Genomic DNA, 25,726 nt, shown 5'->3' with positions numbered 1-25,726 from the left:
GGACACAGAGAGAAGACTAAGAGAGTATTGAGATACACCTGTGGACCAACTGAGGACATAGACACAGAGGGGACTAAGAGTATTGAGATACACCCAAGATCCCCTGTGGACCAACTCTAACTGGTCCTCCTGATCCTGCTCAGTCCAATGTCACAGTAATTATATAATGGGACTGTTGTCTGAACCTAACAGGCAATGTTGCTACTCTTTGTGTATGAAATGGACAATTTGCAGTTCAGACAACCACCAGTTTTTAGGTGAACAATTGGGAGATGATGTAGGAGAGTTGTGATCACTCAATGTCGTAGACAGATCTGTAGATACAAGATGTCCAGATCTGATGCAGGGTTTCCAATAGGCTGCCTGTTGGTGGTTTAATATGGCCCAAGTTTTCATGTGTAAATAGATTTACAGTACCAAGGGTTTTTCTTTATTTGTACTATTTTCTACATTGTACAATAAGTAGCCACCCAGGTGTATCCGATCTCAAGAAATTGTAGAAAACATCCCCCTTATGTAATCAATGTGAGCATTACTTAACCAGGGGATTAGTGATTGGATAAGGGGGATGTTTTGTAACCAGGGGAGTAGTGATTGGATAAGGGGGGTTGTAACCAGGGGAGTAGTGATTGGATAAGGGGGATGTTTTGTAACTAGGGGAGTAGTGAGTGGATAAGGGGGTATTTCTGTATTGTGTGAATCAGATGTAACTGGTTGAGGGAGGAGTTTATCAGCGAGGCTGGACTGTATATAAGTCATTGTTGGCAAGTCATTTTTCTTTGTCTGCAGACGGCCTGTTTTTAGAACCTCTTTCTCTCTGGGGCCTTTTTCCTAAATATTCTACTGCTGTATTTTGTTGTTGTTAACTTGTTATCCACACATGCAGGGTCATATAATTAGTATTTTCTTTAGGAGGAACAGGATTGTGTTTCCTGAAGGTGGAGAGTTGGGGAGACCATAGGATGTGTAGATTGATTATAAAGGGCTTTGCTTGAATAAATACTGGCTGTGCATTTCCTCTTGAGGGGCCACCGACCCAAATAGACCAGAGGGTATCCTCTTTGTTCCTGTGTTGGGTTCATGCTTTGGGGTGTGTATGAAAATGTCTCAGCATGACGAGCTGAGTATACCTCTTTCGTCTCGTGGGACACTAGGTCCCATTACGGTGAGGAACTCCAGGTCCACAGATGAAAGGTTTGTGGCGCACTAAGCTATTAAAAACTAAAGTATTTATTTAATAAGTTGCAGAGCTGAGAAATTATACTCACCATGAACTTCTGGTGTTATTGCCCTAGGAGATCGTGATGAACTTCGACCCCTGAGCTGACGTCCCGCTGAGTGGTTGTCATCCATCAATCTGTCCTGTGTCAATCTGGGGAAAATAATATTCTGAGGTCATGACAACGATGAGGAAACAACTTTGAGAGCAACGTCCTCCCTACAACACCGCTTGCTACGACACATTCTGACAGAGGCCAGTTTTGATGACTTACTACTTGCACAACGATGTCATATGGCTCAGCAAAGGCAGGGTTTTGGTACGCTTTTGGACCAAAGCTTTCTTATCAGAGCAAAAGAGTGACGAGCAACTCTCGTCCCCTGCCTCAGATGGAAAAGGTGTTCACCCGCCGCTCTACCCTCGGGCGGGTGAAATCCTCGAAATGATCCAGCGCCGCTTCTCCTTCTCCCCACACGGCGTTGTCCCACTCCAGGGCTTTCCCCGAGTGGCACGAGAAGAGGGCGGACACCGTCTCACAGCCCGAAGGAGCCGGTGGACGGTTACCAGGTAGACATCAAGCTGCAACAGGAAACCCTGGCATTGTGCAGCTGTCCCATCGTACTCCCGCGGAAGGGCGAGACGAATCCCACTAGGACCGGGTGAAGGGGGGGCGGGGGGGGGGGGGGGCGAGTAGTGGAGATGCTGGTGGAGGCGTTGGAGGAACTCCCTCTCTCCATGCTGTCCATGGTGAGGTCGTGATGGTGGAGCATCGCTGCGTGTTCCTGGACGCGCTCCTCAACTCCTATACCAGTGGTACCTGTTCCTGCTGACTTCATATAGATGGGGTGTGGAATTCTGTAAGGGGTGCATAACTGGTAGCAGGGAAGTCAGATGCAGGAGAGCAGAACTGGGTAATAACCGGAGCAGTTTAATTATCAAAACCACCGGCATCCAGAATAACAAGGTGTGGGTACAAAACCCGTCGCGCTCCAGTCAAAATGTGCACAAGCACTTACAACAGGATACTCTGTCTGTTCTTTCCTAGTTCGCGTTTGCAGCATTTGCAGCTGTTGTTGCTAACTCAACGGCTAGGAGGTATCACTTCTGTATCATTTCTGTAGTGAATAATAGTTCAAAGTTCATACCATTCGCAACCAAAGCTCACGCTGAGGTTGGCTTAGTTCTGTAGTTGACATGTTAGTGCTTTTAACGCAGAGACTGCAGACCTCACGTACTTGGAACAGGAGGTTACATTTTCGTCAAGGCTTTATATAGTGGAGAAGAAGGGGGTGTTTAAAAAGTTTTATAACCCATGTCTCTTCACAGGGGCGGGCCACTGATTGAGCAGAGCCCTAACCTAAACGCAAATCTCTCATTTTGGAAGCTAAGATTACATTTAATCTCTTCACCAATCATTGTATATTCAAACATTTAAATTGAACAACAATTCCATGTGAATCCGATAACTACAATGTACAGACTTTCCACTGTAGAGTTTGTCATCCTATCATTGATGAGAATGTCCCAGATGACAACCGAACTGACATCATATTCATTAAGTACCACCGCATATGTTCAATTGGTCGGATTACCAGAATATAGTTAATTTCCCCCCATTTTCTGATGTTCCCAGAATCTCTATGTTAACCAAGGGGGTTTTCAAATTTCACATCAGTAGGGTAGGGAGAGGAAAAAGGGGGGGAAGAGGTATTTATGACTGTCATAAACCTACCCCCAGGCCAACATCATGACAACGGTAATGTCAAATTAGCATTTTTTGGTTTTAATCCAGAAGCAAAAGTATCTAGATCCTCTAGATCCTCTATGAGGCCGTGGAGGGATTCTAATTGTGGTTTTCAAAGAAAACATGAATCATCAGCGTACAATGACAATTCAGTTTTTGCCATGGATTTCTAATCCCTTAATATTATTGTTTGATCTCATTTTAACAGCTAACATTTTGATGGCAATAATAAATAGATATGCCGATAGTGGACAACCTTGTTTTACTCCTCTAGATAGTTTTAAACTTTCTGAGATGTTTACACCTCTGATTACTATACATAACTTTAACCCATTTTTATAAGATATTCCCCAAAGTTGAAATATTCTAGTCATTTATATATAAACTCCAGTCGTACTTTATCAAAAGCATTTTCAAAATCAGCTATGAAAACCAGGCCTGGTGGCCGACATTTCATAGTATTTTATTGTTTCCAGTACTTGTCTTAAATTATCTCCAATGTATCGTCCATGTTAAAAAAAACTGTCTGATTAGGATGAATACTATCTGACAATACTTTTTTAATTCTATGCGCCAAGCATTTTGCCTGGATTTTTGCATCAAAACACGGAAGTGTAAGAGGTCTCCAATTTTTAAAAATGGACTGGATCTTTAGATATACCACTTGGGTTCTGTTTCAGTAATAATGATCTCAAAACTTCTTGTTGCGTGTCCGATAATCTACCATTTTATATAGGCGTGGTTAAAACATGCTTATAATGGTCCATTGAGTATTTCGAAAAAAGTTTGGTGTACTTCCACCAGCCCTGGAATTTTCCCAGCCTTAAAGGCCCCAATTGCCTCAAGAAGTTCCTCCTTTGTAATTTGGTCTTTCTGTACAGATGTTCATTTTACATTACTGTTATGAAAAAAAAAATCCATACAATTAGTTTCAGTTAGTGGAGATGGAGGAGACTGAAACGAAAACATATTCTTAAAGTACTTTTACTTCCTCTTTTTCAAAATATAATTTGATGAATCATGCGTGACTCCATCATTTGTAACAAGTTTCAAATTGACATTTTTCCCCATATTCCATCCAGTTTGCTTTATATTTATAATATATTCCACCGGATCTTTCTTGAATAAGTTCCTCCATTTCTTTTTTCCCCCCACTAACTTATTCTGTGCCTCTACGGTACAGTTTTTATTGCTATCTAACTGTACTGTTAGTCCTTCATTTTCCTTTGTTAATATGGACTCTTGATCTAAATTGCTTTTGTTTTATAGATGAGTACTGAATTGCATGGCCTCTAAAGGCCCATTTAAAAGTGTCAAGAAGGGGATCTGCTGTACCTATGTTATGTCTGAAAAAGTCTGTTATAAATTCTTCTGTCCCTTGTTCTAAACAAGTTATCATCTAGTAGGCTTTGATTAAATTTCCAATATCCTTACCCACGTGTATGCCAATTATATGATGATCCGACCGCATTCTGTCTCCTGTCAACACTTTTTAAAAATGTTTATTGCCAGAGAGAATGGCATAAAAAAGTAGTCAAGACGACTAGTTTGATTAAGCCTCCAGCATGTATATCTCACTAGGTCAGGGCATTTAAGTCTCCATATATCCATTAATTCCAATATATCCATGATATTCATAATTTCCTTAAGTGCCTGAGGGTGATAGTTTGTAGTGTGATTTCCTTTCCGGTCCATAGAGGTATTTAACACCGTATTAAAATCTCCCACCATAATAAGTCTAGTCTAGTGTTGCTTGTAGAGTTGATAAATTCTTATATATATTTTCAAAGAAGCTTGGATCATCATTATTTGGACTGTATAGGTTAATAAGCACACTTGTTATGTGCTTATTGTATAGGTTAATAAACACTTTTGTTCTTCAGCAATGTTGCACAATTCAAAAGAAGTTGAAATTCAAATTCTTATTCCCATTTAATGTACATTTGATATAACATGTTTCCAAAGTCGTAGACAAATACATTTGTTACCACAGCAACGATAAAGGACGATATCCATCCGGACCTTTGCCACCAAGGAAATGTGTGTCACTGGTCCTTCTCAAAAAGTAGTTGAGTTCCCCTGTTGTAGAGCATGAACCTGCAGGAGCGGGCCACTCCTTCGATGTTTGCAGAGAATGACAGGGTGTTGTCCAGGGTCACCGTGATGAGAGGTCTTTGAGTGGGCATGCCTTCCCCGGGACGAAGAGAAGTTCCATCTTGTCGAGCTTGAGCTTGAGGTGGTGGGCCAACATCCAAGTTGAGATATCTGCCAGGCATGCAGAGATGCGTGTCGCCACCTGGGTGTCAGAAGGGGGGGGGGGGGGAGAAAAGTAGTTGATTGTCATCCGCATAGCAATGATAGGAGAGACCATGTGAGGATATGATGGAGCCGAGTGACTTGGTGTATAGAGAGAAGATGAGAGGGCCTAGAACCAAGCCCTTGGGGGACATCAGTAGTGAGAGTACGTGGTGCAGACACAGGTCCTCTCCATGTCACCAGGTCCTCTTCACGTCACCAGGTCCTCTCCATGTCACCAGGTCCTCTCCACGTCACCAGGTAGGATCGACCTGCCAGGTAGGATGCAATCCAAGAGCGTGCAGAGCCGGAGACGCCCAGCCCTGAGAGGATGGAGAGGATCTGATAGAGCCGGAGACGCCCAGCCCTGAGAGGATGGAGAGGAGGATCTGATAGAGCCGGAGACGCCCAGCCCTGAGAGGAGGATCTGATAGAGCCGGAGACGCCCAGCCCTGAGAGGATGGAGAGGAGGATCTGATAGAGCCGGAGACGCCCAGCCCTGAGAGGATGGAGAGGAGGATCTGATAGAGCCGGAGACGCCCAGCCCTGAGAGGATGGAGAGGAGGATCTGATAGAGCCGGAGACGCCCAGCCCTGAGAGGATGGAGAGGAGGATCTGATAGAGCCGGAGACGCCCAGCCCTGAGAGGATGGAGAGGAGGATCTGATAGAGCCAGAGACACCCAGCCCTGAGAGGATGGAGAGGAGGATCTGATAGAGCCGGAGACGCCCAGCCCTGAGAGGGTGGAGAGGATCTGATAGAGCCGGAGACGCCCAGCCCTGAGAGGATGGAGAGGATCTGATGGTTCACGGTGGCGAAGGCAGCGGATAGATCTAGGAGGATGAGAACAGAGGAGTGACAGTCAGCTTTGGCAGTGCAGGAGAGCCTCCATGACACAGAGAAGTCTCGGTTGAGTGACCAGTCTTGAAGCATGACCGGTTTAGGGTCAAGAAGATTTTTCTGAGAGAGATAACGAGACTGTTGATCAGAGACCAGTGTTTTGGAATCAATAGGCTGGAGGAAAGTGGCTTTAGCAGCAGATACAGAGGTAGAGAGGAGGGAGTGAAAGGTTTCCTCAATTTTTCACTCAGCTACCCGTAGCCTTGTTCTGTAAGCTCGCAATGAGTCACTCAGCCACTGAGCAGGAGGGCCAAGCCAGCCGGGAGGAATAATATGGCAGCCGATACTGGATAAATGGTCTAGTCCCGCTTCATAACTGTGCTGACGATCTGCTGCTACACTGTGCTGTACTCCACTCAATATTTATTTTTGGCTTAACTACACTGTTTGTAATGACTATATGCTGTCTTCCTATACATGTACCACCTAATAGGATTTTGTTTTATTTTGTGTATGTGTGAGTTAAGTTTTGTCCTCTAAATTGGCCATCCCATTCAACAGTACAATGAATGTCAATGTTGGTATTGCTGTTTTTTTTAATTATTAGTTTTTGGGAAAATAATAAACATATACATTTTAAATATATAAAATATATATATAACATACTGTAACGTTTTCCCCACATGTAGGTATCTATTTCCCTTATCACTACTAGTCTTGGGTGGCAAGTAGCCTCGTGGTTAGAGTGTTGGGCCAGTAACCAAAAGGTTGCTGGATCAAATTCCAGAGCTGACAAAGTTAAAATCTGTCATTCTGAACAAGCCAATTAACCCACTGTTCCCCAGGATGCCGTCATTGTGCATAAGAATTTGTTCTTAATCTAACTGCACTTTTCTCAGATATGAAGGTAACACCCAGATGCAGACCATGTCGGACAACCAATAGTTTAATAATCCCAATTGGGGCAAATACAGATCAAGGCAGACAGAGGTCGGTAGGGCAAAGGTACAGGACGGCAGACAGAGGTCGGTAAGGCAAAGGTACAGGACGGCAGGCCGACGGGTCGGTAGGGCAAAGGTACAGGAAGGTAGGCAGACAGAGGTCGGTAGGGAAAAGGTGCAGAGGTCGGTAGGGCAAAGGTGCAGAGGTCGGTAGGGCAAAGGTGCAGAGGTCGGTAGGGCAAAGGTGCAGAGGTCGGTAGGGCAAAGGTGCAGGGGTCGGTAGGGCAAAGGTGCAGGGGTCGGTAGGGCAAAGGTGCAGAGGTCGGTAGGGCAAAGGTGCAGGGGTTTGTAGGGCAAAGGTGCAGAGGTTGGTAGGTCAAAGGTGCAGGACAGCAGGCAGAGGTCGGTAGGGCAAAGGTACAGGACGGCAGGCAGGCAGAGGTCAGTAGGGCAAAGGTACAGGACCGCAGGCAGAGGTCGGTAGGGCAAATGTGCAGAGGTCTGTAGGGCAAAGGTGCAGAAGGGTGAGAATACGGGAAACTGGAGAAAAGCAGGAGCTGAGACAAAATGCTGGTTAGCTTGAACAAACAAGACAAACTGGCACAAACAGAAAACACAGGTATAAATACCCAGGGAATAATGGGGAAGACGGGTGTGTCATGACTGTCCTGCTTGGCTCAGGTTACCAATGACCACAATCCTGCAGAGAGATTTCATCCCCACCAGAGGAGAAGGGATCTCTGTGGGGGTTTTATGACCCCTCACGCCCCATGGTAAATCTTAGACCACAGACAAAATTCCTTTGTCCTGTCACTATGGAGAACCAGCCTCAGAACATTAAACATAAAATAAAGGGACTTTGGAACAACGGTTTCCGTCAGCCACAATGGTGGTAAGGACGATAGATTTTTGTTTTGTTATTAAAGGTTAATAGATGACGTTATTACGAAAATATTGTAACGTTAAAAGTTTTCCTAGTATATGTTTGATGTTTATACATTGTACGTTGTGTGGAAAATGTCCAAATCAAAGAGAATGTTTTGGTAAAGAAATGTGAAGTTAGTTGTCTAAAATTGGATTTGAGTAAAATCTAGACCTTGCCTCTTAACTTGGTATGCCCAGAGAATTACCCTGAAGGCGGTTACGCCCACTTCTGACCCGAGGGTATAAAACCTGTGTGTGAAGAATTAACATATCAGACTAAGTGACCCAAGTTGCAGCCGAGGTCTAAAAAAGTAAACGAACCCAAAACTCAACCCAAGGTTGAAGACAAATAAATATTTTTCTACATTTCCACACACTTTGTCTATGCCTCTATTTAGTTTTCATGCTAGTGATGGCCGAGAATCAACTCTCACATAGGTACATAATTGCAAAGGGAATCGGTGTCTTTTAACAGCGCGATTTGCCAAGGAAAGAAACTCTGAGCGCGGCCCTATCCAGAAATCTGGCAGTGACTTCTGATTAAATTCAATTTTCACAGAACCGCTTCTTGCAATTTTGATGAGGCCTTCTTGTTCAGATATTGGTAAGTGGACTGGAGGCAGGGCAGGGAGGCAGGGCAGGGATAACGAATCCAGCTGTTTGTGTCGTCCGTTTCGGGAAAGTACCTGCATAATTTCCACCCAGCTCCCTCAGGTGCTTCGCTGTATCACACTTGACATTGTCCGTAAGCTTCAGTTAATTTGCACACAAAAAAATCATACAATGATGGAAAGACCTGTGTGTTGTCCTTGTTAATGCAGAGCTCCAACTTCTTAATCACAGCCTGAATTTTGTCCCGCACATTGAATATAGTTGTATGTTGTAAAAGTGTTACATGGTCGCAGTCCATATCATTACATAGTGCAGAAAATACACAAGAGTTCAGGGGCCTTGCTTTAACAAAGTTAACCATTTTCACTGTAGTGTCCAAAACGTCTTTCAACCTGTGGCAGCAAGAGCCTCTCGGTGGATGCTGCAGTGTACCCAAGAGCCTCTCGGTGGATGCTGCAGTGTACCCAAGAGCCTCTCGGGGGATGCTGCAGAGTACCCAAGAGCCTCTCGGTGGATGCTGCAGAGTACCCAAGAGCCTCTCGGTGGATGCTGCAGTGTACCCAAGAGCCTCTCGGTGGATGCTGCAGAGTACCCAAGAGCCTCTCGGTGGATGCTGCAGTGTACCCAAGAGCCTCTCGGTGGATGCTGCAGTGTACCCAAGAGCCTCTCGGTGGATGCTGCAGTGTACCCAAGAGCCTCTCGGTGGATGCTGCAGTGTACCCAAGAGCCTCTCGGTGGATGCTGCAGTGTACCCAAGAGCCTCTCGGTGGATGCTGCAGAGTACCCAAGAGCCTCTCGGTGGATGCTGCAGAGTACCCAAGAGCCTCTCGGTGGATGCTGCAGTGTACCCAAGAGCCTCTCGGTGGATGCTGCAGTGTACCCAAGAGCCTCTCGGTGGATGCTGCAGTGTACCCAAATGGCGTCGAGATCAACTGCTTGCACCACGTTACCACTCCACTATGTCTCCCTGTCATGGCTTTTGCGCCATCAGTACAGATACCAACACATCCATTTGATGTCACTAAGCTGTCCAGTACTTTATCCTTTATCCTGTTGTCCTGGTTTCCAGTGGTTTGCAGAAGAGGATGTCTTCCTTAATTGAACTCCCATAAACGTAACGGACATGTACCAGGAGCTGTGCCAGGCCCACCACGTCTGTTGACTCATCCAGCTGTAACAGACATGTACCAGGAGCTGTGCCAGGCCCACCACGTCTGTTGACTCATCCAGCTGTAACAGACATGTACCAGGAGCTGTGCCAGGCCCACCACGTCTGTTGACTCATCCAGCTGTAACACATAGAATTCACTGGCTTGTATGCGAAGCTGTAATTGTTTCAAAACTTCTCCTGCCAGGTCACTGATGTGTCGTGAAACAGTGTTGTTTGATGAAGGCATTGTCTGTATAGTTTTTTGGGCCTTTTTCCCCCAGCATTGTCCCAGCCATATCCACTGCAGCAGGAAGAATTAAGTCCTCTACAATAGTATGGGTCTTGTCTGTCCTAGCCACTCCTCTACAATAGTATGGGTCTTGCCTGTCCTAGCCACTCCTCTACAATAGTATGGGGCTTGCCTGTCCTAGCCACTCCTCTACAATAGTATGGGGCTTGCCTGTCCTAGCCACTCCTCTACAATAGTATGGGGCTTGCCTGTCCTAGCCACTCCTCTACAATAGTATGGGTCTGTCCTGTCCTAGCCACTCCTCCACAATAGTATGGGTCTTGCCTGTCCTAGCCACTCCTCTACAATAGTATGGGTCTTGCCTGTCCTAGCCACTCCTCCACAATAGTATGGGTCTTGCCTGTCCTAGCCACTCCTCTACAATAGTATGGGGCTTGCCTGTCCTAGCCACTCCTCTACAATAGTATGGGGCTTGCCTGTCCTAGCCACTCCTCTACAATAGTATGGGTCTTGCCTGTCCTAGCCACTCCTCTACAATAGTATGGGGCTTGCCTGTCCTAGCCACTCCTCTACAATAGTATGGGGCTAGCCTGTCCTAGCCACTCCTCTACAATAGTATGGGTCTTGCCTGTCCTAGCCACTCCTCTACAATAGTATGGGTCTGTCCTGTCCTAGCCACTCCTCCACAATAGTATGGGTCTTGCCTGTCCTAGCCACTCCTCTACAATAGTATGGGTCTTGCCTGTCCTAGCCACTCCTCCACCATAGTATGGGTCTTGCCTGTCCTAGCCACTCCTCTACAATAGTATGGGGCTTGCCTGTCCTAGCCACTCCTCTACAATAGTATGGGGCTTGCCTGTCCTAGCCACTCCTCTACAATAGTATGGGGCTTGCCTGTCCTAGCCACTCCTCTACAATAGTATGGGTCTTGCCTGTCCTAGCCACTCCTCCACAATAGTATGGGGCTTGCCTGTCCTAGCCACTCCTCTACAATAGTATGGGGCTTGCCTGTCCTAGCCACTCCTCTACAATAGTATGGGTCTTGCCTGTCCTAGCCACTCCTCTACAATAGTATGGGTCTTGCCTGTCCTAGCCACTCCTCTACAATAGTATGGGTCTTGCCTGTCCTAGCCACTCCTCCACAATAGTATGGGGCTTGCCTGTCCTAGCCACTCCTCTACAATAGTATGGGTCTTGCCTGTCCTAGCCACTCCTCCACAATAGTATGGGTCTTGACTGTCCTAGCCACTCCTCCACAATAGTATGGGGCTTGCCTGTCCTAGCCACTCCTCTACAATAGTATGGGGTTTGCCTGTCCTAGCCACTCCTCTACAATAGTATGGGTCTTGCCTGTCCTAGCCACTCCTCTACAATAGTATGGGGCTTGCCTGTCCTAGCCACTCCTCCACAATAGTATGGGTCTTGCCTGTCCTAGCCACTCCTCTACAATAGTATGGGTCTTGCCTGTCCTAGCCACTCCTCTACAATAGTATGGGGCTTGTCTGTCCCAGCCAGTCCTCTACAATAGTATGGGTCTTGCCTGTCCTAGCCACTCCTCTACAATAGTATGGGGCTTGCCTGTCCTAGCCACTCCTCCACAATAGTATGGGGCTTGCCTGTCCTAGCCACTCCTCTACAATAGTATGGGGCTTGCCTGTCCTAGCCACTCCTCCACAATAGTATGGGTCTTGTCTGTCCTAGCCACTCCTCTACAATAGTATGGGTCTTGCCTGTCCTAGCCACTCCTCTACAATAGTATGGGGCTTGTCTGTCCTAGCCACTCCTCTACAATAGTATGGGTCTTGCCTGTCCTAGCCACTCCTCCACAATAGTATGGTGCTTGTCTGTCCTAGCCACTCCTCCACAATAGCATGGGGCTTGTCTGTCCTAGCCACTCCTCTACAATAGTATGGGGCTTGCCTGTCCTAGCCACTCCTCTACAATAGTATGGGTCTTGCCTGTCCTAGCCACTCCTCTACAATAGTATGGGTCTTGCCTGTCCTAGCCACTCCTCCACGTATGGGTCTTGCCTGTCCTAGCCACTCCTCTACAATAGTATGGGTCTTGCCTGTCCTAGCCACTCCTCTACAATAGTATGGGTCTTGTCTGTCCTAGCCACTCGGTAGCTCACCATATAAGATGCTTCTAGCACCTTCTTCTTAATGGTATCTGTTGTTGTATACATGTCTTACTACTATAATTTAAGTCCTCTTTATTCTCACTCAAAAAACTCCTGTAGCTCATTTTTCAAATGGTCATGTTTCGTTTCTAAATGCATGAGTGAAGGTTTCCTGTGAGAGAGTAACGGTTAATGTGATTGGATGAGTAACGGTGAATGTGATTGGATGAGTAACGGTTAATGTGATTGGATGAGTAACGGTGAATGTGATTGGATGAGTAACGGTTAATGTGATTGGATGAGTAACGGTTTATGTGATTGGATGAGTAACGGTTAATGTGATTGGATGAGTAACGGTTAATGTGATTGGATGAGTAACGGTTAATGTGATTGGATGAGTAACGGTTAATGTGATTGGATGAGTAACGGTGAATGTGATTGGATGAGTAACGGTTAATGTGATTGGATGAGTAACGGTGAATGTGATTAGATGAGTAACGGCGAATGTGATTGGATGAGTAACGGTGAATGTAATTGGATGAGTAACGGTTAATGTGATTGGATGAGTAACGGTGAATGTGATTGGATGAGTAACGGTGAATGTGATTAGATGAGTAACGGCGAATGTGATTGGATGAGTAACGGTGAATGTGATTAGATGAGTAACGGCGAATGTGATTGGATGAGTAACGGTGAATGTTATTGGATGTTAATTATTTGACGAGGCTACCTGTATTTGACATTGTGTTGTTATTTCGCTGAACACTAGAGGGTTGAATTTAATTTTTGGCAGTGAAACGAGTCTACTCAGGTGAGAAAAAAAAGTGAATCACATTTTTATTTGGCGTACCCCAGTTTGGGAATACCTGTCAGGGGTCGTAGTTCATCAGGATCTCCTAGGGCAATAAGACCAGGAAAACTTGAGGGCGAGTATAATTTCTTCACTCTGCAACTGTTTATTATTAAATAAATGCCTTTGTTTTACACCCAGGGATGCGCATCACAAACCCTTCACCTGTGGACCTGGAGTTCCTCACCGTGATGGGACCTAGTGTCCCACCAGACGAATGCTGAGACATTTTCATTTTCATACACACCCCAAAGCATGAACTCAACACAGGAACAAAGAGGATACCCTCTGGTCTATTTGGGTCGGTGGCCCCTCCAGAGGAAATGCACAGCCAGTATTTATTCAAGCAAAGCCCTTTATAATCAGTCTACACATCCTATGGTCTCCCCAACTCTCCACCTCCAGGAAACACAATCCTGTTCCTCCTAAAGAAAAATACTAATTATATGACCCTGCATTGTGTGGATAACAAGTTAACAACAACAAAATACAGCAGTAGAATATTTAGGAAAAAGGCCCCAGAGAGAAAGAGGTTCTAAAAACAGGCCGTCTGCAGACAAAGAAAAATGACTTGCCAACAATGACCTATATACAGTCCAGCCTCGCTGGTAAACTCCTCCCTCAACCAGTTACATCTGATTCACACAATACAGGAATACCCCCTTATCCAATCACTACTCCCCTAGTTACAAAACATCCACCTTATCTAATCACTACTCCCCTAGTTACAAAACATCCCCCTTATCCAATCACTACTCCCCTGGTTACATATCCCTTATCCAATCACTACTCCCCTGTTTACAAAACATCCCCATTATCCAATCACTACTCCCCTGGTTACAAAACATCCCCCTTATCCAATCACTACTCCCCTAGTTACAAAACATTCCCCATTATCCAATCACTACTCCCCTGGTTAAGTAATGCTCACATTGATTATATAAGGGGGATGTTTTCTACAATTTCTTGAGATCGGATACACCTGGGTGGCTACTTATTGTACAATGTAGAAAATAGTACATATATATATATATATATATATATATATATACATATACATATATATATATATATATATATATATATACATATACACTATATATATATATATACATATATATATAGTGTATCCAAACTTCTGACTGGTACTGTAAATCTATTTACACATGAAAACTTGGGCCATATAAAACCACCAACGGGCAGCCTATTGGAAACCCTGCATCAGATCTGGACATCTTGTATCTACAGATCTGTCTACGACATTGAGTGATCACAACTCTCCTACATCATCTTCCAGTTGTTCACCTAAAAACTGGTGGTTGTCTGAACTGCAAATTGTCCATTTCATACACAAAGAGTAGCAACTTTACCTGTTAGGTTCAGACAACAGTCCCATTATATAATTACTGTGACATTGGACTGAGCAGGATCAGGAGGACCAGTTAGGGTTGGTCCACAGGGGATCTTGGGTGTATCTCAATACTCTCTTAGTCTTCTCTCTGTGTCCTCATTCACTTTCTTTGTGGTTGTTTTTCACGTGTTAGCAGATTAGTCTTCTGAATTAATATTTTATCACAGACTGAGCAGCCATGATGTTTCCGATTGAAGCTTTTCCCACAGTCCCCACAGCTACACGATGTCTCTCTGGTGTGAGTTAGTTTGTGTGTAGTTAAGGTCTGCTTGCGATTGAAGCTTTTCCCACAGTCACCACAGGAGAAAGGTTTCTCTCCTGTGTGAATCAGCATATGTCTTCTTAGGTCCCCTTTCAGAATAAAGCTCTTCCCGCAGTCAACACAGCTAAAAGGTTTCTCTCCTGTGTGAGTCAGTAAATGCCTCATTAGGACCCCCTTCTGAATGAAGCTTTTCCCACAGTCACCACAGCTAAATGGTGTCTCTCTGTTGTGAGTCAGTTTGTGCGTAGTTAAAGTCTCCTTGCGATTGAAACTTCTCCCACAGTCACCACAGGTGAATGGTTTCTCTCGTGTGTGAGTCAGTTTATGTCTCCTTAGGTCCCACTTCTGAATAAAGCTCTTCCCACAGTCACCACAGCTAAATGATTTCTCTCCTGTGTGAGTCAGTATATGTCTACTTAGTGCCCTGTTCTGAATAAAGCTCTTCCCACATTCACCACAGCTAAATGGTTTCTCTCCTGTGTGAGTCAGTTTATGTTCAGATAGGTGCCCTATCCGATTGAAGCTTTTCCCACAGTCACCACAGACAAATGGTTTCTCTCCTGTGTGAGTCAGTTTATGTTCAGTTAGGCTCACCTTCCGAATAAAGCTCTTCCCACAGTCACCACAGCTAAATGGTTTCGCTCCTGTGCGAGTCAATTTATGCTCAGTTAGGCTCACCTTCCGATTGAAACTTTTCCCACAGTCACCACAGCTAAATGGTTTCTCTTTGGTGTGAGTCAGTTTGTGCGTAGTTAAGGTCTCCTTCCGATTGAAGCTTTTCCCACAGTCACCACAGGTGAATGGTTTCTCTCCTGTGTGAGTCAGTTTATGCCTGGTTAGGAAATCCGTGCGATTGAAGCTTTTACCACAGTCACCACAGGTGAATGGTTTCTCTCCTGTGTGAGTCAGTTTATGTTCAGTTAGGCTCACCTTCCGAATAAAGCTCTTCCCACAGTCACCACAGCTAAATGGTTTCTCTTTGGTGTGAGTCAGTTTGTGCGTAGTTAAGGTCTCCTTCCGATTGAAGCTTTTCCCACAGTCACCACAGATAAATTGTTTCTCTCCTGTGTGAATCCTCATGTGATTGGACAGATCTCCTTTGTGTTTGAAGGTCTTTCCACAAACAGGGCAGGTGCAGGGTTTACCACTGTGACAGAGTCGGACATGGGCCTTCAGTTTACAGGTGGAGTTGTAGCGTTTTTGGCAGGAACTACATTCACTGGGTATCTTACTGAAGAGAGTCACATGTCTCTGCAGGTCAGCTTTCAGAGCAAATGTTGCACCACAGTCACGGCAGTGGTGAGTTTTTCTAGCTGTGGTGTTGGGTTTGGAACAGTGTTTCTTCAATGGTGGACTGGGATCCAATGGTGGACTGGGATCCAATGGTGGACTGGGATCTAATGGTGGACTGGGATCCAATGGTGGGCTACTGTCAAGTCCTACTGTGTCACTGCTTTCAGCTGAACTGTGGCTGGAGGCATTGTTTTGATTATCTGGAGGGTCACAGGGAATGTTGAGACCCTTAATGTGGGTCACAGTGACAAAAGGGTTCAGATCCACTGGTTTAGAGTCTCTCTCTCTGTTCTCCACAGTCTGGGTTTGGGGAAGAGTCAATGACTGAAGTGGGTCCTCTTGATCACATTCACTTTTCACACAGGAAGTAGTGAATATGGAGTCTTTGAGCCCTTGAAGCTGCTCTCCCTCCTGACTGGTCCTGACTTCCTCCTGTTCCTCTTTAATCTGTTTGGTCTCTGGGTCCTTCTGTCCCAGACTGGGGCTCCACTCCTGCTCACAGTGTTGCTGCTCAGGGGGAACCTCCTCTTCAGAGACAGAGAGCTGCAGGGAGTCTGGAGGGAAGCAGAGGAGGAGCAGAGGTTATTTATATACCACAGAATTAAAAAGAACACTTGAATCACAAATGTGAATTATAGATCTCAACGATTTTTTAATTGAAAATGTCTTTATTGGCATTGATCCTAAATAATATCAGGAGCTAAAATAATGTACGATACAGATAAATAGTTTTAAATAGTTTTACTGCTCCCAAACTTGATATTTTAATAAAGCTTGTACACGTCCTAATAATTTGAAAGATTTCTCAGAAAACTAGATGTTTTGATCACCGTATGCTAATATAGCCGATGTGAAATGGCTGGCTAGCTAGTTAGCGGTGGTGCGCCCAGGTTGGGGCGAGGGGACGGACGTAAAGTCTATACTGTTACACTTAGTAGAGGTCGACCTCTAATGCTTACTTCTATTATGACCTCACAGCGTTGAAGATGAGCAGAGTCAGGGGTCTACAGGACCGATGCCGTACTCAGCCTACTGCCATCAATATAATATGGAATTACTAGTGTGAACGTAAACATACTCACCGTCTCTAATGAAATGCTTTGGAGTCAGAAAGGCTGTGCTATATAAGCTATTTCAAATATCATTTCCTGACAGATAACTTTTTAGTTATGCCTGGTGAATCATAGCTATATTATGAACTGTTCTTTAAAAATGGATGCGATGGAGATCCCTGTTACCGGAAACAGTTTATTAACTAAGTAGAACCGTAGCTAGCTAGGTATTATATCTACATACTAACCTATTCTACGTAGTTGTATCTCTGGTGTCCTCCGCAGCATTCTCCGTAGCAGATCATTCTCCTCCTGGTACTCTGCTACCGTTTCCTCAATCGCACCAAAAATCTCAACAGCAGCAGATGCCGTTAAACATTCATTTAAAAACACACTCAACAACTGTAGTTTAGATGTTTTCAGTGGACTGAGAGTTGGGTGTTCAGCTAGTACGGCTTCTTGACATGGGTTCTCCAGATCACATTCACTTTTCACACAGGAAGGAGTGAATATGGAGTCTTTGGTATCAACGAGCCCTTGAAGCTGCTCTTCCTCCTGACTGGTCCTGACTTCCTCCTGTTCCTCTTTAATCTGTTTGGTCTCTGGGTCCTCCTGTCCCAGACTGGGGCTCCACTCCTGCTCACAGTGCTGCTGCTCAGGGGGAACCTCCTCTTCAGAGACAGAGGGCTGCAGGGAGTCTGGAGGGAAGGAGAGGAGGAGCAGAGGTTTACACTCTCTTATGTATTTATTTAGACAGTGAAACTAACATTTACAAATGTGCCTCTGTACTACAGAATTTGGGATCAAATGTTTTATATGTGGTGACAGTTAAGAACGTCACCTTTTATTTGAGGGGATTTTGATAATATCTGTTTTACCATTTAGAAATCAAAAGAACCTTTATGTATCTAGTCCCCCAATGTGAATTAGTCAGAAGCATTTGGATAAGTTAACGTAGTGTATTACAGTAGTCAGAAGCATTTGGATAAGTTAACGTAGCGTATTACAGTAGTCAGAAGCATTTGGATAAGTTAACGTAGCGTATTACAGTAGTCAGAAGCATTTGGATAAGTTAACAGTAGCCAGAAGCATTTGGATAAGTTAACGTAGTGTATTACAATAGTCAGAAGCATTTGGATAAGTTAACAGTAGTCAGAAGCATTTGGATAAGTTAACGTAGTGTATTACAATAGTCAGAAGCATTTGGATAAGTTAACAGTAGTCAGAAGCATTTGGATAAGTTAACGTAGCGTATTACAGTAGTCAGAAGTGTCGTATTTGATCCCATATTCATTACACACATTAAGCTTGTGAAACCACAAACTGGTTGAATGCAGTTGCAGTTTGTTTTGGTTGTGTTGTGGGTTTTGCCCAATAGGAAGTGAATGGTGAATAATGTGTTTGTTTTGGTTGTGTTGTGGGTTTTGCCCAATAGGAAGTGAATGGTGAATAATGTGTTTGTTTTGGTTGTGTTGTGGGTTTTGTCCAATAGGAAGTGAATGGTGAATAATGTGTTTGTTTTGGTTGTGTTGTGGGTTTTGCCCAATAGGAAGTGAATGGTGAATAATGTATTGTATAAGTTTGGAGTCCCTTTTATACAATATAATCTGTTTCTGGATAATAATGAATGAACCTTCAATGAAGTAAAGTGAGAAAGTTACAAGAAACAAAGATCCTCATCACATCCCTCCAAAATGCTAACCTCCCCTGTTATTGGTAAGGAGGAGGGGAGTTGTGATCTGTATTCCTGATTTTGCAGGATATTAACTTCATTATTCGTGATTATCCGTAATCATAGTATCATCCACATGAATGTATTAGTGTTCAGAAACATATTATATTCTTATTTACAATAAGAAATGGACTCCAAAAGTCCAATGCATTACACTTTAAATGTCTGTCATTTAGCAGACGCTCTTATCTCCAGCAATTACAGGAGACATGAGGGTTAAGTGCTCAAACACACATGGACAGATTTTTCACCTAATGTGGAAATATTGAAGGGGTCTGAATACTTTCCGAATGCACTGTACAGACGTACCTGTTCTACATAGTTTAACCTCCGGTGTGATCCGCAGCAGTCTCCGTAGCCGATCATTCTCCTCCTGGTACTCCACTACCGTTTTCTCAACTGCACCGAAAATCTCTACAGCAGCCGCCGTTAAACGATCATTTAAAAACACACGAAGCAACTGCTGTTTAGACATTTTAAGTTGACTGGTAGCTAGTTAGCTATTCAGCTGGTAGCTTCTTCCACAAAGAAAGAACGTTGTTCACAAGAAAGAAAAGTCCACTCGTAAGCTCACTTCCGCCTGTATCAGCGGGTGGCAAGCCAAAAGCCACAGCGCCTCTATGTGGAGGGAGAGTTAACTACAAGGGACAGACTTTATTTTTTTACTAAGTATAGAACAAATTATTATTTACACTGACGGCAACCTGGGGAAGAGTGGGTTAATTGGCTTGTTCAGAATTACTTCAGCCTCCCCTGGTTTCTCAGCAGCAGCTGTAAGCAGTGGTCGTGTCAGTGGTGGTTTTGTGGCAAACTAAGACCGTCACCAAAACAAAGATGTTCATGCCAAATTATTTGAGGAATGCTCCACACCACTCTCACTTGATTATATTACCTAGTTATTTACAGATTCTCATGTTGCTCTTTTGTAACTTTGTCAACTATGTGTTTAAATATATATGTTACCCCCCTTTTCTCCTCAATTCCTGATATCCAATTACGATCTTGTCTCATCGCTGCCACTCCCCAACGGGCTGGGGAGATGCGAAGGTTGAGTCATGCGTTCTCTGAAACATGACCTGCTAAACCACGCTTCTTAACACCCACCTGATTAAGCCGGAAGCCAGCTGCACCGATGTGTCGGAGGAAACACCGTTCAACTGACGACCGAAGTTAGCCTGCAGGCGCCCGGCTCGCCACAAGGAGTCGCTAGAGCGCGATGAGCCAAGTAAAGCCACCCAGTCAAACCCTTTATATTTGAAGGAGCAGGCTGGTTATTGTGACCTTGTTACTTTCTGGGGAAAGATGGTGTCTGCCGCTGGTGTCCCTGTTCATGTCCCAGCTGATGTCCCTGTTGGTGCCTGCAGCTATGTCCCAGCTGATGTCCCTGTTGGTGTCTGCAGCTGATGTCCCTGTTGGTGCCTGCAGCTATGTCCCAGCTGATGTCCCTGTTGGTGTCTGCAGCTGATGTCCCTGATGGTGCCTGCAGCTATGTCCCAGCTGATGTCCCTGTTGGTGCCTGCAGCTATGTCCCAGCGGATGTCCCCGTTGGTGCCTGCAGCTATGTCCCAGCTGATGTCCCTGTTGGTGCCTGCAGCTATGTCCCAGCTGATGTCCCTGTTGGTGCCTGCAGCTGATGTCCCTGTTGGTGCCTGCAGCTATGTCCCAGCTGATGTCCCTGTTGGTGCCTGCAGCTGATGTCCCTGTTGGTGCCTGCAGCTGATGTCCCTGTTGGTGCCTGCAGCTATGTCTCTGTTGATGTCCCTGTTGGTGCCTGCAGCTGATGTCCCTGTTGGTGCCTGCAGCTATGTCCCAGCTGATGTCCCAGCTGATGTCCCAGCTGATGTCCCAGCTGATGTCCTGTTGATGTCCAAGCTGATGTCCTGTTGATGTCCCAGCTGATGTCCCTGTTGATGTCCCAGCTGATGTCCCAGCTGATGTCCTGTTGATGTCCAAGCTGATGTCCCTGTTCATGTCCCAGCTGATGTCCCAGCTGATGTCCTGTTGATGTCCAAGCTGATGTCCCTGTTGATGTCCAAGCTGATGTCCCTGGTCTCAATAAACTGGGAGAGGTTGAAAATGTCAGGGAAGACACTTGCTAGTTGGCCAGCAGATGCATCGGATTACACGTCCTGGTAATCCGTCTGGCCCTGCGGCCTTGTGAATGTTGACCTGTTTAAACTTCTTACTCACATTGGCTGCGGAGAGAGTGATCACACAGTCATCTGGAACAGCTGATGCTCTCATGCATGTTCACTTCGAGGCAAGTAACCTCTTGGCTGTGCTTCCCTTTGTACTCTGTAATAGTTTGTATGCCAGTGTAGTACGATTCGATCTTAGTCCTGTATTGATGCTTTGCCTGTTTGATGGTTCGTCGGAGGGCATAGTGGGATTTTTTATAAGCTTCCAGATTAGAGTCCCGCTCCTTGAAAGCGGCAGCTCTGCCCATAGCTTAGCATCTGCTTCATCTGACCACTTTTTTATTGACCGAGTCACTGGTGCTTCCTGCTTTAATTTTTGCTTGTAAGAAGGAATCCGGAGCATAGAATCATGGTCAGATTTGCCAAATGGAGGGCGAGGGAGAGCTTTGTACGCGTCTCTGTGTGTGGCGTAAAGGTGGTCTAGCCTGACGCTACACGACCAAAAGCTTCCTTGTCTCCTTCTCAAAACCCGTTTGAGAAGAAGGTCAGTGCGGGGGAGGAACTCTGACCAGAGACCTCTTGGGTTTCTCAGCCAATGGGTTTTGAGAAGGAGACGAGGAGAGAGGACGCGAGGAGCATGCAATTACGAAGGTGTATAAAGATGGCGGGCACCGTGTACTTACCACAAACGCCTCATTTTCTAATTTCACCATATTGTACTGTGCTGCTCTCCGTTACTCTTTTTTGTATCGTTATTAGCACAATATACATGAACCCAATTCTAGCTCCAAGATGGCGGCAATTTAATACAACTATGTAGAAGAAGTGTGTGAGTATAGAGTGGTGAGGAGGAGTCTACTGTGTCCACAATATACATGAACCCAATTCTAGCTCCAAGATGGCGGCAATTTAATACAACTATGTAGAAGAAGTGTGTGAGTATAGTGGTGAGGAGGAGTCTACTCTGTCCAGAAGTGACTTCACCATTCATTTTCTGTATTCAGGTTCACTCAAACATTGTTTTAAACTTTGTTTAACTATTGACAGTTACAGCTGATTTCGGTATTGTGTGTTGATTTGCTCTCCCTAAATATTTGTCATCTGATGTATTCGATTCAGTCTCTGAATTGTTTAATCCATTTTTTTTTATTTTTTTATCCTGAATTAGCTTAGTGCGCATGTGCGCCCAGCTATATCCTGTCCCAAGGTTGTTTTTCCTGGTTTTCCCTGGCTAAACTAGCTAGCTAGCTAAACTATGCTTATTTTCATCCTCATTGCCAAACTTCATAAATAGTTTGCTAGTTTTACAATGAGACATTCGCTGTAAATAAACTTGAAAATTATTAATTGTTTTGTTGATTAGTCATGACTAATAGCAATGTGGTGGCAAAGGATATCATTGCCACTTAGCGTGGGTCCAAGTTCAGTTTTGAGATCCAGGTGTCATTGGCGTAGGGTTAGATGGACGTTTCTGACAGGTCTTGGAACTGTTACAACGGGCAGCCTCTCCCTGCTTGACTCATTGGGATATGTATTGATTTTGCCACCACAGCCAGATATGTACATAGTCTTATACCCGTAACCTTTTTTAAACTGACTATCATATTTGTTGGTTGAATCTGACTTTATTAATATAACGAGTAATCCAGGAATGTCACGAGTTAATTAAAACGATAAAATAGCAACTCTACAGAGCACCAATGGCTACAATGAATGGCTAAATTACTTCTGGACAGGAAAGGTCAGCTGAGAGCTCACCACCATCACCACCACTCTACTGTTGACGATCACAGATAGAACAATGAGCCAGATGTTTCATCAGATGTATAAACGTGCAGCATCCGGGTTGGCGTTTCCACACACCACCAAATATGGTGATGAGATGAAGGCCAGTGGGAGAAGATGGAGCGAGATGGGTTTTTGCTCACTTTCTGCTAATTTTCTTGTCGATGAAACATATACAGTTTTCCGTTACCAAAATTTAAATATGTTATGAAGAGAATGGACTAAGTTTTCTAGACTTTACCTTTATTTATTTTTTTACCCAACGTTTAAAAAAATATGTTGTTTAGAAGGAGTGAATTGGCGAGGTGAATTGTGAGGTATTGCACACATGAACTTCAGAGTAGGCGTTCCCTATCGGAAATATGGAAATAATGCTATAACGCACCAATAGGATCTCACTAGCTCGTGGTTGTTCTTCCCACTATGATTAATTTCCTCATATTGGAAATGACTGGAAACGACTGTGGTCACAGATAGATGAGACAGATATTTCACTGGATGTATAAATGTCAGACATCCGGTTAGCATTTCTTCTCACTACCAAATATGGTAGTGAGAGGAAGCCCAGTGGACGACAGTGGGAGAAGATTCAGCTAGATGGATTTTGGCCGACATTTTGCACATTTTCTCATAAAAGGAACATTTGATCTCCGTACAGTTTTCCGTTTCCAAAACTAGAATCTACAACAAACAGAGTGCACTACGTTTGGTAGACTTTGACTTACCCAATTGTTTGTAGAGATTACTTTGTTTAGGACGAGTGCACTAGATAGTGGCCGTTTTCCTAATGAACGTTATGCTTATTCAGCAAGGCACAAATGGTCTTCATCCTCTTCTTCGTGGTAGCTAGCTTGTCCCAAGTAGATATCTAGCTGACTAGCTAATTCACAAAAAAAAAAAACGACTTAGCTTAATAATAAATAGCTAGAAATAGATTTCTTTGCAAGTTTTCCCACTACTAGTACTCCTTCTGTGAATCAACTTTTTTTTCACGATAAGAAACATATGTCATCAATAAAATACTTTGTTTATTGTAAAAATGGAGTAGAGGAAAATCCTTGTTCCAGCTTCCAACAGACGTTGAAAGGTATGTAATAAATAATGAGAAGATGCATTTTGAGTAATTATTGCATGGTGAGGCACACGTTGTTGGCTGTGTAATCAGTAGTGTGCTGTATCCATGACTACCCATCGGATCAATCGCCAAAGCAATGATCACTGATAGATAAAAACATAGCTAGCTACCGGTAATGAAACAAACCTATAGCCGGGTTTAACACAGTGTAACCCCAAATATGGTAGTGAGAGGAAACGCCAAGCGGACGTGTCACATTTATACATGCAGTGATATATCTATCTCATCTATCTGTGATAGTTAGTTTACCAATGTGCCCAGCCGTATTACATCCAAGCCATCATTTGTGACACGGGGTCATTGCAAAGTAATTTATCGAGTCGTAGAACACTATTAACCCGTACCTCTTAAAATGATGGTAGATGTCTGTAAAACATTGTATAGGCAACGACTTATGTTCTGTTGCCCTGTGATCAGACTAAGTAAAGAAGAACACAAACGATAGTCTACTATAATCATACGCATCTTCAGAAAATAGACAAAACTCAAAAGGTTGTACATTTATTAAATGCCTGTTAACATAGGGGGAAAACATAGAACATATGGAAACCATAAAGGTAGAGCATTTGATCACAACCTGGAAGAACACATGGTGTGTGTGCATCCCCCCTCAACAGGAAAAGGGAACAAAAAAGAAAGACACACACACCATGTGTGGCAATAGAGAGGAGCTTCAAAAGACCAATCAGGTTTAAGAGGGCAGCAACGGAAAATGTTTCATAGGATAAAGTCTGGGTCTTTATTGTGATGTTTCATAGGACAGGATGAAGTGTGGGTCTTCATTATGATGTTTCATAGGATAAAGTCTGGCTCTTCATTATGATGTTTCATAGGACAGGATAGAGTCTGGGTCTTTATTGTGATGTTTCATAGGATAAAGTCTGGGTCTTTATTGTGATGTTTCATAGGATAAAGTCTGGGTCTTCATTATGATGTTTCATAGGATAAAGTCTGGGTCTTCATTGTGATGTTTCATAGGACAGGATAGAGTGTGGGTCTTTATTGTGATGTTTCATAGGACAGGATAGAGTCTGGGTCTTCATTGTGATGTTTCATAGGATAAAGTCTGGGTCTTTATTGTGATGTTTCATAGGATAAAGTCTGGGTCTTCATTGTGATGTTTCATAGGACAGGATAGAGTGTGGGTCGTTATTGTGATGTTTCATAGGACAGGATAGAGTCTGGGTCTTTATTGTGATGTTTCATAGGACAGGATAAAGTGTGGGTCTATTCTAATGTTTCATAGGACAGGATAAAGTGTGGGTCTATTCTAATGTTTCATAGGACAGGATAAAGTGTGGGTCTTTATTGTGATGTTTCATAGGACAGGATAAAGTGTGGGTCTATTCTAATGTTTCATAGGACAGGATAAAGTGTGGGTCTATTCTAATGTTTCATAGGACAGGATAAAGTCTGGGTCTTTATTGTGATGTTTCATAGGACAGGATAAAGTGTGGGTCTATTTAAATGAACTCTATTAAAAAACAATCAGGGTGAAAAACAGAGATAGAGGACATAACCATAAACTATTATCTACAAACTACAATATATCACCACAGATGTTATATCAACCACTACACTACTAAATTAACTATGAAACAGAAGACTTTAAGCATAGCCCAACATCCAGCTGAATTTAAAAATAATAATTTGAGATTAATAGCTACACACTTTTGTAATTACTGAGGAGGAAGATGTGGCTGAGAAACATCAGGCGTAGGGACATCAGTCTGCAGAAGTCCTTTGAGGACCTGAAGCGAGTGGGTTACACTGTGTGCGAGGAGCAGTTTTATTCTGATTATTGACCATCTTTGTCAATAAAAATGCATTTCAGTCATGATACTTTTCTGGTAAAAATGTCTTTCGACAGGGTTTACGGAAGACACTGTCCTCCGAGGCAGCACCTACCAGATTGCATTGCATGAATCCACCCCCTCAATCTGCAACAGATGAACGGCGTAGTAGAAAAAGAAGA

At 44.0% G+C, this 25,726-nt stretch overlaps 1 protein-coding gene across 1 annotated transcript; it reads right to left on the bottom strand.

The window, feature by feature from the left end:
* Nucleotides 1–14,372: 14,372 nt before the first annotated feature.
* Nucleotides 14,373–19,168, bottom strand: LOC139415817 (zinc finger protein 714-like). The gene is made up of 5 exons (XM_071163932.1): nucleotides 19,003–19,168; nucleotides 17,210–17,668; nucleotides 16,032–16,463; nucleotides 15,295–15,959; nucleotides 14,373–14,721 (listed from the first exon to the last, which is right to left on the bottom strand). Exons 1-5 carry the CDS (start codon nucleotides 19,166–19,168, stop codon nucleotides 14,455–14,457), a joined length of 1,989 nt encoding a protein of 662 aa, XP_071020033.1. The 3' UTR covers nucleotides 14,373–14,454.
* Between the last annotated feature and the right edge of the window lie 6,558 nt (nucleotides 19,169–25,726).

This window comes from Oncorhynchus clarkii, chromosome 9 (genome assembly GCF_045791955.1).
Source record: "Oncorhynchus clarkii lewisi isolate Uvic-CL-2024 chromosome 9, UVic_Ocla_1.0, whole genome shotgun sequence".
NCBI lineage: Eukaryota > Metazoa > Chordata > Actinopteri > Salmoniformes > Salmonidae > Oncorhynchus > Oncorhynchus clarkii.
Note: the sequence above shows the minus strand (reverse complement) of the source record. Positions and strands in the feature narration are given on the sequence as shown.

Excerpts from the sequence above, each read along its gene's own strand:
- LOC139415817 (XM_071163932.1), bottom strand. The coding sequence starts at position 19,168 with ATGTCTAAACAGCAGTTGCTTCGTGTGTTTTTAAATGATCGTTTAACG. Across the intron at positions 17,669-19,002 it reads GGTTAAACTATGTAGAACAG|TCCCTCCAGACTCCCTGCAG; the intron begins GTACGTCTGTAC and ends TCCTCCTCTCCT. Across the intron at positions 14,722-15,294 it reads GGAAAAGTTTCAATCGGAAG|AGCTTTATTCTGAAAGGGGA; the intron begins GTGAGCCTAACT and ends GACTGCGGGAAG.